The sequence below is a fragment of the Pocillopora verrucosa genome, chromosome 1 (genome assembly GCF_036669915.1).
Source record: "Pocillopora verrucosa isolate sample1 chromosome 1, ASM3666991v2, whole genome shotgun sequence".
NCBI lineage: Eukaryota > Metazoa > Cnidaria > Anthozoa > Scleractinia > Pocilloporidae > Pocillopora > Pocillopora verrucosa.
The window spans coordinates 35,010,447-35,021,790 of NC_089312.1; the positions used below are offsets into that span (position 1 = coordinate 35,010,447).

The 11,344-nt window shown below is 38.0% G+C and overlaps 2 protein-coding genes across 3 annotated transcripts; both read right to left on the reverse strand.

Annotated features, from left to right (window-relative positions):
- Window positions 1-383: 383 nt before the first annotated feature.
- Window positions 384-6,690, reverse strand: LOC136281616 (uncharacterized). 2 transcript variants are annotated; one of them, XM_066168276.1, is made up of 3 exons: window positions 5,824-6,690; window positions 3,743-4,657; window positions 384-2,548 (listed from the first exon to the last, which is right to left on the reverse strand). In XM_066168276.1, exons 1-2 carry the CDS (start codon window positions 6,560-6,562, stop codon window positions 3,768-3,770), a joined length of 1,629 nt encoding a protein of 542 aa, XP_066024373.1. In that variant the 5' UTR covers window positions 6,563-6,690; the 3' UTR covers window positions 384-2,548; window positions 3,743-3,767. The 2 variants fall into 2 exon arrangements, with proteins under 2 accessions (XP_066024373.1, XP_066024372.1); XM_066168275.1 differs by having other exon boundaries at window positions 384-4,657; window positions 5,824-6,689.
- A 1,350-nt stretch (window positions 6,691-8,040) lies between these two features.
- On the reverse strand, window positions 8,041-10,794 carry LOC131784239 (uncharacterized). The gene is made up of 2 exons (XM_059101036.2): window positions 10,053-10,794; window positions 8,041-9,431 (listed from the first exon to the last, which is right to left on the reverse strand). The coding sequence occupies exons 1-2, from the start codon at window positions 10,714-10,716 to the stop codon at window positions 8,650-8,652; spliced, it is 1,446 nt and encodes a 481-aa protein (XP_058957019.2). The 5' UTR covers window positions 10,717-10,794; the 3' UTR covers window positions 8,041-8,649.
- Between the last annotated feature and the right edge of the window lie 550 nt (window positions 10,795-11,344).

Consider the following 11,344-nt stretch of genomic DNA (forward strand, 5'->3'; position numbering starts at 1 on the left):
ACCCAAATAGACAAGCGAGAAATTCAAATCGAACCTCCCAGGGATAGTCTACCGCGTCGGCGACTCTGCCAACAGGTCTGAGGGTATCTGGGAATGAGTACATTGCCATACATTCATAACAAGTATAGTTTTTCCACGAAGTCGGTAAATCAACTAAAAATGAGCACACGAAGTAGTCGCAGGGAGTATTTGATGAGGTCTTCCCATGTTTCTGTTCAACCGATTATTTCAATTTCACTCTCACGTGCTATTTAAAGTGGTCCTCAAAGAATGCATCCTTCAGCTACAGGGGGGGTGGGGTGGGGTGGGGGGGGGGAGGGGGCTGCCCTTACCTCACTGACGCAGGTGATGCTTGAGTGGTGTCAAGAGACAGAGAGACAACATTTGCAAAATTAAAATAGGACCATTCTTTATATTTACCAGCTTGCTTATGCACTATACAGGTAAGAAATCGAAGCTTTAGAGCTGTAAAAGTAAAAATTGAAATATGCGCTAGAAGTAAACATAAATTGCTGCGCAATGCAATTAGGCTCTATTAAAATGGTATAGTTGCCTCAGTAGGTGCCATCATATTTCTAATTACTATTTACAATCTAAAATAACCATCTAAAAATTCTAATTATAGTTAAAACGTCACCTTTCTCATAACCCTCAAATACTTATACAAAATTGCTTTTTAAAGACTGATGCTACAATGTTATTCTACAAGATAAGCCTAATAGGAAATGCAGTTACCATTTTCACAACAACATAATAAACAAACAAACAAACAAACAAAAAGTGATTAGAATTTTTTGAGAAATTCATGGAAAGGAGAAAGAGGGCAATGTGCATGCATACAGAGTCCATGTTTTGACAAATCAGTTTCACAAAAACTTCCCTCCTAAAACAAGGTTTGTAATCCTGCACATCCTATTATCCTGTAATATTTTTGCAATGCTCGTTGTTAGATGCCTTTGATGTGCAAAGTCTCCCCTTAACTTTGTACATACCAGTTGCAATCCGAGTATATGCCAAAAATGAAGGCTAAAATCTTAGTTTTAATATCATTTTAGACTGTTATGAGTATTTCCTTTCACACTTAAAATAAAAGGAATGACACTACTTCCAGAATTACCAGAATATGATGGGCTGTGGCATAACAGTCTGCATGCTATTCTACAATCAATAATGCAAACTCCAGGGTTGGAAACTTTATCAGCCTCACCCAGACTTTGCCATTTTCCACCAAACTATAACATACTAAGACCAGTTTTAACTGGTTGCACACACAATACTGCTTATCCATCACTAAAATCACAAGTACAAAAGGAAAATTCACTAAATCAAAATGAGCATTAATGTGTAACTTAATTTGAAATACTTTGCACAAAACTAGTGACACAGCTGTATGTACACTACAATCAACACATACATCTACCATTTCCCCCTAGCCAGGCAAAACTCTTCCCTGATGTGTGCAGTTGATCAGCTAATTTCACAATTCCACAAATACATCGATAGAAAACTGTACCATATTACTTCAAAATTTGCTGTTAAATTTTATAAGTTACTAGTTACTTATTCATATTTATTTTTGGTTTGCAGTTAAAAGGATTGAATTCCATAGACATTCACAACACTAACATGACAAATATTAATTCTAGAAAACCTATGTAGCACAAAACATAAGTAAATTTTATGTGACTCATAACTGCAAAAGATGCACCTATTTCCAATGTCAGTTCAAAAGACATCTACAGGTCTGATGGTCTTCCCCAAAAACTTTAAGTTTGTCACCTCTTGAGGTTTACTTTCACAATTTCTCCCTCTCTACGCATGGTTGCAAATTCCTACATAATTTGCCTCTGTGAAAAATGAAAGGACTTTTAAATATTAGATACAACCAATAGATGAACTTAAATTCTTGTTTCTCCTTGAACACTCTGAGAAGTTGCAACCACATGGGGTGTAGTTTGATGATGTGATCTCAACCAGTGTTTCATCAAATGTTCAATTTTTTGGTTGAATGTAATTCATTTTCAATGTGTTGCTCGCATAGTTGCAATTTCCTGAAAGCAGCCTCTTAACATACTAACCCCAATATAGCCCTACACATATAATTTCCATTCTTGTTCTGACCTAAATAATGTACACTTGTCTTTTTTATCAGTTGCTAGCCTTTCAAATAAGTTGCGAATGGACACTTGGTTTGGTCCTGGTAGAGAGTACCATGTTCCTATAGATATCCCAAACAATCTGCAATTATAATTGTCAAGATTTCCAATGGAACTAAAAAGAAAATATAAAAGAACACTGTCTGGCAACTTGCAACTGAGTATGGCTGTTTTATGTACATTTCTCCCTCTATTTGGACATCAAAGGCACATTTGTATGCAATCATTGATTTTCATAATTATATAAAACATAGTTAGTAGCATATTGCCTTTTTGATAAAGATTCAACTAAAAAGTGAGTATACAGCATTTTTGCATATGGTACAGCATAAGCTCCTATTGTAGAGAACATGCGCCCCTTGGGACGGTCCAAAGATAATGAAGAATTCAATCTAAGGGAATAAACAGAGCACAACTTAATGGACACTACGTTACTAATGTAGCTAAGTGACATATTATATATAGCCTTAAATGTAATTATTAAAATTTTAAAATAAATATAGTAAAACACAGGTAACCAGTGACAGTTATATAAAGCTGATGTGATATGATCATACTATCTAATGTTCATTATTAATCTGGCTACAGCATTCTGTACATGTTGTAGTTTACTTATATGATATTTGGGGAGGCTGTAAAGTAGGCTATTATTAATAATAGTTGAGTCTGGACGTAACGAGAGTATGAACTAATGTTTTAAGGGATTCCTGTGAAAGGTATTAAGAAATTCTACGAATATTGTAAATATGGTAAAAAGTGGTCTTACAAACTTGATTTATATGAGTTTCCATACTAATTGAATAGTCAAATATTGTTCCCAAATTCCTAACTTTGACCAAAGGAAACTCAATCCCTGAGTTTGCTTGAGGATGGAGCATTCTTTTTCAAAGGAAAATGTTAAAAAAATTAAGAGATATTTTTCATTTACACTGGTAATGAGGTTAAAGAAGTTGATATCAGAGCTTGAAAGAGTTCAGAGTTTTGAATGATAACACTTCCTCTTTTAATTCATTGAATCTCCACAAGTGAAGACTATCTATGAAAAAAGGGATTGAGGCAAACTATGTTTCTGGTAGCAGGCCGCAAATTCTTAATTTTTAGCCGAACCAAAGTTCAAAAGTGTCGGTGTAGAACTGTTAGATGAGAAATCTTTGCTAGGAAAAACATGGGATTCAGCTAAGAACAGTTATAGTTGTTGCTGCCAAAAAGCAAGTCATGCAAATATTTTTATTGGGTAATGCACCTATTGCAGTTGATGAATTTAATTCAGTTTAACTGATTATGAGATTGATCAGAGAAGCCTGTTTGTGTATAAGCTCACTTCAGCAGTGACACATGAATATTGGCAAAATAAAAGTTAATTTTTACCATGTGTGCAAATGGCAAACACCAAGATTCAATTTTCTGTAAAGTTTTTTCACTACTGTAGTGAAGGTTCAGCACCACCTTAATCTTGCAACAATCTAACACTGTGACCACCAATTTGACGCTTTTTTTTAAAGATACTTTCTAATTCTCTGCTACATGTGTACATATCAATATCAGACTAATCTAAATTTCTAGTAAACTATGGTTTTACGAGTCACCTTGTGAGTGGTTATTTCCATCTTGTCAATCGTCTCTGCCACTATTGAAAATTTCTTTGAACCAGTTCCACCCAGACCTAAAGCAGTCACCAATCTTCTCAAGGAAACCTTGTTCACGTGGAGGATCATTTGTGACAGTGATTGCATCTCCTCTGCCACTTGAGATAAAAGTATCAATATCAGACAAATCCAAATAATCATAGATATTCTCTGCAATCATTTCAAACACTTTTTCAACATTTTCTCCAGTTTCTGCACTAGTTTCGACGAAGGGAATTCCATGATTTTGAGCAAAACGTTTGCCTTCCTCCTTAGAAACAACGAGTTCACTCAGCTTGCTTTCGGTCAAATCTGCCTTATTGCCCACTAAAAGCAAACTCGGAATGTCCGGTCTTTGCTCGGTGATAAAATGCAACATTTCAAGAACACCTTCCCAGAGAGAAGAAGGGTTGTTCACGTCATATACGAGGAGGATTCCCTGAGACCGCCGAATTAACAATGGAGTGATGGAACGGCGAAATCTTTCCTGTCCAGCAGTATCTACAACTCTCAATGTAAAGTCTTTACTATGGATTTTGATGGAAAAGTGTTTGTGATCACAACCATATGTGGGAGCTTCTATCACAGGGAACTCGTGGTTAACAAATCTTGAAATGAGACATGTCTTTCCCACATTTGATTGCCCGAGAACTGTGACTTCAATGGTTGGGATTTCCCCTCTAGCTCTGTTTGCAATAATTTTCTTCTGCTCGATTTTTGAACATTCTCGTTGAAGCATTTTAGTGAGTTCCTCCGCACTAGGTCTCCTGTTGCTGGATTCCTCGATACAAAGAAACACAATTTCCTTTAGCTTATGCTCACCCATCCTCTCGATGTCACCTTTACGACGATCCTTTTCTGGGATCTGTACACCATCTTTAAACAGAGAAGAGAATGTAGAATTTTCTTAAGTTTCACACTAAATAAAATCAAATTGTAAATCGACACAACAATGTAGGGACAAGAGAAGAGTAAGATACCACTCACACCATTGTCAAAGTTTTGTATGGTTGGGTAGGGGAAAAATTCATTGATACCTTATTTCCTTGAATGAGTGCCCAGACACTTGTTTAAAATTTGGCTATAAGAAGGGGGGGGTGGGGAGGGGGGTGCTTCTTCAAAGGAGGGTGCTTAATCTAGTGGGCGCCTATTAAGTTTTACTTTCAAAGAATTGTAACTTTATTGGTTGAATCGTTAAACAAAAACTACAGCATTATCCACGTAAAGTCAATATTTCTTGTTTAAAATTTGGGAAACATTAATTTCCTTAAAAACATTTCTTTAAAATTTGAGTAAAGAAAGGGAGGGTTGGGGGGGTGTTTATTCAAAGGAAAGTGCTTAATCTAGTAGGTGCTTGAAAACTTTATTGGCTAAATCGTTAAACAAAAACTACAGCATTATCCGCTTAAAGTAAATACTTCAATTTTTTTTTTTTGTTCAAACACTTGGGAAACATTCATTTCCTCGAAAAGACGACAGGGACTAAGCCAAGCAGTACAATGTTAATGCAGTTGGAACTGAAAATGTGACGCATGTGTATGGTGCAGACAAATTATTGGGCGCATTCCGATTGAACTAACAATCCTTGTAGAAACTGTTTTTATCTACATCCCAACTAATTTGAGAAAACAGAGGAGGAGCAAGAAGGGGACACCTTTTTGAGGGGGGTGCTTATTTAACATTTAGATTCAGGCTGTAGGGTGCTTATTCAGGGGAGGGTGCTTATTCAAGGAAATACGGTATGCATAATTCATTTATCTGCCTTGCTCCTGCCGTGACAGTACTAATGACTAAATAAAGAGAGGAGCCGGAGAACGAGACTGACACTGATGTTATTTTAAACAGGACAGCTGAGCCCAAAAATTGAAACACAAGAAAAGTTCCTCCTGAAGAAAGAGTGATCACTAAAATTAATATTTAAAAATCAATTCAGGGTGCGTTCTCAAAATTCAGCTTCGATAATACTTCTATATGTACACTTGGATAAACTGTAAATTGCATTCAGACATTGTTTTATACAACTTATAAAATTTGACACGTACCGCTCGTAAATGGACTAGCACCTGGCTGAGGATTAGGTAGCTTTCCAGTTATAACTTCCATCAAAGTGATTCCGAGTGAAAAGATGTCAATCTTAGTGCCATATTCGACAGGCGATCGGCCTTTCCTTGACATAAAAAACCTTGGATCATAGTCGGGGTGAAACGTTTCTGGTGCAGCATAAGCTGGCGTTCCGGGCACAGGAGAACAATAATTTTGTTCGCCTTTTGGAAGCACTTTGGCAAGACCGACGTCAGCAATCTTTGCCTGCCTTTCTTTGGTAAGAAGTATGTTTTTGCTGGCCACGTCTCGGTGAACTATCGGTGGATTATGCTCATGATGAAGATACGCGAGACCTTTCGCCACGTCTAACATAATCGAGACAGTTTCTGAAAATGGAATCTTCCCGGGATGACAATTACGAATATGCTTTCCTAAGTCACAATCCAAGAGTTCAGTTATCAGCATTGGCGGTGATTTATGTGAAATGATAAAATTTAACAACTTAACCACGTTTTCATGCTGGAGTTCTCGAAGAATTTTGCACTCCTCTTCGAACTTCTTCAAACATTCGTTGTTGCTGTGGGGTTCTCTGAAGTAGCGTTCATGAAGGATTTTCACTGCTGCTGGTTTACCATCCCATTCCGCTCTGTAAACAATCCCAAAACTCCCGCTTCCGATAAGTTCCTTCCGCTCAAGGTTTGGCAACATTCTTGAAAGGTCGAGCTTTGTTGATGCCATCACCAGCAGCTTGTATTAAGTCAGGCATTAAGTAGTACATCAAAGCCGGAAGTTATCAAAACTTTTCGCTTCATGAATGTCTTGTTCCCAGGTTCTTCTCATATAATGAAATCTCCATATTGGGGGTCTGTTTTCCCGACTCCAGGGAACGAAAGATGTTTAAAAGGCTCAATGTTATAAAAGAAATGGTTAGCGTGCAACCATCGAGTTATGGATGCACTTGGGAGGTTTGCTAAGCACTCACAAAGCTAGAGTCTTACCTATCACTTGGTGCAACTCTTGCGCTTCTTTCGTGCTTAGCAGCCTCCCACGTGCATTCATAACTCGATGGTTGCAGGCTGCACACTGACCATTTCCTAATTTTCCGACATATAACCTGTACTATCTGCGCAAGCAACAGCCTGACAATACAAGTAAATCACCATGATATTGAACCATCTTATTTGCCAAATACAAGACCCTGACAGCATCATGTAAGCACAAAATCCAAAAAATAATGAGAAAAGCTTGTATTAGTTGTTTCAGTATAGACTCAGTTGCAAAAAAATGGCGCCTAAAGAGCATAATCCATGAACGATGAGACTCAATGACTCTATGGCTCTTCTAGGAAGTGTGGATAGGATAGCTCAGATGGTGTGATTTCGTAGAATTGGTAGATTTCGTAGTTATTCTATACGTAGTTGATTATTGAAGAAGTCATCAAAGGATCGTTGATTGAGAATCGTTGATTGAAGATTGTTGGTTTGAGCTGATGGTAAAATATTGCAAAAATATTTCTGAGAGCATGCACCCATTAAAAGCGTTGAAGTAAATTCTAAACCACAATTGATCATATCTACACCGATGAAATGATCTATTAATTAAATTAAATGGTATTCATTGATCTAACTTTGGTCTCCTAAGGCTTGCTTGTCCATTAGTAGAGTCAAATATGGGTAACGAAGGGTTTTCAGCGTCAAAGGTCTAAGTATTCTTTTTAAGCGTGGTCTGTAATGTCCTATCTGCACACTTCAATTATACAAAGCTATGACTGATTTAATGCATGAAATTGTGAGAATAGCCCTTTTTTTAAATGATGCTGAAGCCTCTGTAATAATTAGGTAATTTAGTATTATCAACTGAGCTGATAACGTAAATTGGCCACCGTAAAGAGTTTAGCTATTAAACTCTTTGCGGTGGCCAATTTACGTTATCAACTCAATTGATAATACTAAATTACCCTGTTTAACTTTCCCACAGACGCAGCACCAGTTTCATGAGAAACTTCCCCCCTTCATTCATCTGTAATGATTACCTAATTTATGTTTGCGGTACAAGCTAACAGAAGGTACTTCATCACTCAAGCTCGGCGATCTAAATTCTGAATTCTACTCCTGGACCAAGGCTACAATTATAACATTGATATGGAAAAAATAATTTTAAAATTCCTACATAAAACCTGAAGTAAATGAGTTTACAAAAGAACTGCATTATCAACCTGACACAAAGATTTCTTTATTGACATCTCACTTGAAAAATAACAATACAATGTTACTGCAACTTCGAAAATCTCTAACTTTTCAAAAACGTTTTTCGAAGACTATGCAAATAAACAATAATAAAGGGTCGTAAGGAACATTGATTTTGGTGGGAAAGGAAAATTGGAAAGCAACTCTTTTCATCAATACGTCACCCCTACAAACTTAATCCAAGCTACATTTTCACCACAATATAAAAATAACATCTTTACCTTAAGTATTGTAGGCTATTCCAACGGTCAAAACGTATCTCACATCTCTTATCTTAATCATGTTTACAGCTACTGTACTTAGGGTTGATAAAAATGGCTTCGTCATTCTGAAACGACTATTCTTAGACTAATTGATTGAAAATACACTGCGTTTTTATATTTGTCTCCTCGCAAGTGAGATAGAACACCTAATTTTTGGAATGTTTCGTTCTTTTCACATACAATGTCACAATAGCACCACTGCAGCTTTTTAGAAGTACTCATTCTTTTGGCTTTGTGTACCTGTACCTTAGAATGGGATGGGTGATACCCGTTTCCCATTAATGAAAGATCAGTGCCACCTTAATCTTGTGATAATTTAGCAGTTGCAACTTGATTCAGTATCGAGGTTACTTTCTCTTTCTCTACTAGATATGTATACGTCAAAATCAGACAAATCTAAGTTGCCATAGATCTCGTTTGCAATCGTTCTAAACATTTCTTCAACGTTTAGGCCAGTTTTTGCACTCGTCTCGATGTAACTAATGCCGAGCTGTTTGGCACAATTTTCCCCTCTCTTTCTAGTGATGACGCGTCTTCTCTCCTCCGTTTTATTACCCACTAAAATTAAACTCACATTATCTGGTGCACAGTTCTTAATAAACTGGTGCATTCTGGGAACTCCCTTAGTGAAAGAAGACTTATTTGTTACATCATACACAATAGCTATGCCTTGAACGTTTCGTATGAGCTGTGGAACCATAGATTGGCATTTTTCTTGGCCTGCCGTATCAACAATTCTCAAAGTAAACTCTCGGTCGTGCAGACGGATCGTAGAATTCTTAAAGTCCATGCCAAACGTAGGAACAATTTCCTGAAAGAAGATGTGGTCCGAATACCGTAAAATTAGAGATGACTTTCCTACACCGGACTCTCCGAGAACGGCAACTTCAATCTTTGGAGTTTTCCCCCCCATAACAATTCTTTCCTTCTGTTGTACCTTCTCAGATTCACATTGAAACAGCTCAGCGAGCTCCTTGGCGCTAGGTCTCTTCTTAGGGGAATCCTTGATACAGCAGAAGACGATATCTTTCAGCTTATGCTCACCCATCATCTCGATGTCACTCTGACGGCGTTCCCTTTCTGGTATTTGTCGACCATCTGCTCAATAAAGAGGGAAAAAAGGTATAATTTACTGCAACAAAAGCTTGATAAGTCGCAGTTCTAGAGCTTGCCAACGTGGGTACTAGAACTGAGTAAAATATGACTGCCAAGTTGCATATTCCTGGGTAAGATTCAATTTCAAGATACCACGCTGTAGCACTGAGCCACAGGGAACTCGTTGGTTGGCTAAAGACGTATACCAAGCTCAAGCTCCGAGATCTCCCACCCCCTTCGACCTGCCTACCCTTGAAAAAAACGTAAAAATGAAAAAAAAAGGCAAATTTTTCCAACGAATTTTGCTAAAAATTATGACTTTTTACGATCGAGGTCTGCATAACTCCAATTCATGGCTCTCTTCTTCCATTCGTTGCCACCAAAAGACCCCGCTACGTTTCTGTTGTTGTTGTTGTTTTTTTTTTTTGACATTATACTAAAATAATACTTACACTTGATTTATGACCATTGCCACCTATTTTAAGGTTTTACTTTCTCTCAAGAACTTCAATGTCAGTAGCGTGAAGAGTTCGTGCATGAGCCACACGCGCATGCATTGCGGACCTGTATTTTCTTTAAAATATGTTCAGTTGCATGTATTGTTTACAAAAGTGCGATACGTACCTTTCGTAAAAGGTGTCCATGGTTTTGGGGAGGGCAGCCGTCCGTTTATAACTTCCATCAAAGTGATTCCGAGTGAAAAGATGTCAATCTTATTGTCATATTCGACACGCGATCGGCCCCTTGAAACGGGAAAAATTGGATAATAGTCGGGGTGAAACGTTTCTGGTGCAGCATAAACTGGCGTTCCGGGTACAGGAGAACAATAATTTTGTTCGCCTTTTGGAAGCACTTCGGCAAGACCGACATCAGTAATCTTTGCCTGCCTTTCCTTGGTCAGAAGTATGTTTTTGCTGGCCAAGTCTCGGTGAACTATCGGTGGATTTTGCTGATGAAGATACGCGAGACCTTCCGCCACGTCTAACATAATCGAGACAATTTCTGAATATGGAATCCTCCCTGGATGACAATTAGCAATGTACTTCCCTAAATCACAATCCAAGAGTTCAGTTACCAGCATTGGCGGTGAAGTATGTGAAATGATAAATTCCAACAACGTAACCACGTTTTTATGCTGGAGGTTTTGTAGAATTTTGCATTCCGCTTCAAACTGCGCCAAATATTCTTTGCGAGGACATGTGAAGAGCTTTTCATGAAGAATTTTAACTGCTACTGGTCCACCGTTCCATTCAGCTTTGTAAACGCTTCCAAAACTCCCGCTCCCCATAAGTTTCTTCCTCTTAAGATTTGGTAACTTTCTAAACAGGACTGATTGTTTCCCTTACTCTCGTCAACTGTCTGTAGATTAAACATGTAGGCCGGAAGTTGTCGTACTTTCGCTTTTCAGATGTCTGGATCCCAGGTTCCTCTCATTGCATGACATCTCCATTCTCTTTCCCTACGCTAAGCGCTACAATTAAAAGTCATCCTCACTTTTCGTAGCCCACGGCATAATTTAGCTTTCATCTGCTCTCAGTAAATTGGGTCTCCGTTTTTCCGACAATCGCGAGGGGTGAATAAAAATGTTATGTTTGAGGCTGGAAAGTAAGTTCGCTTGCACACATACCATGACAATCAAATCAAGCAAAATAGTTGAATAACCCAAATAGACAAGCGAGAAATTCAATCGAACCTCCCAGGGATAGTCTACCGCGTTGGCGACTCTGCCAACAGGTCTGAGGGTATCTGGGAATGAGTACATTGCCATACATTCATAACAAGTATAGTTTTTCCACGAAGTCGGTAAATCAACTAAAAATGAGCACAACGAAGTAGTCGCAGGGAGTTATTTGATGAGGTCTTCCCATGTTTCTGTTCAACCAATTATTTCAATTTCACTCTCACGTGCTATTTAA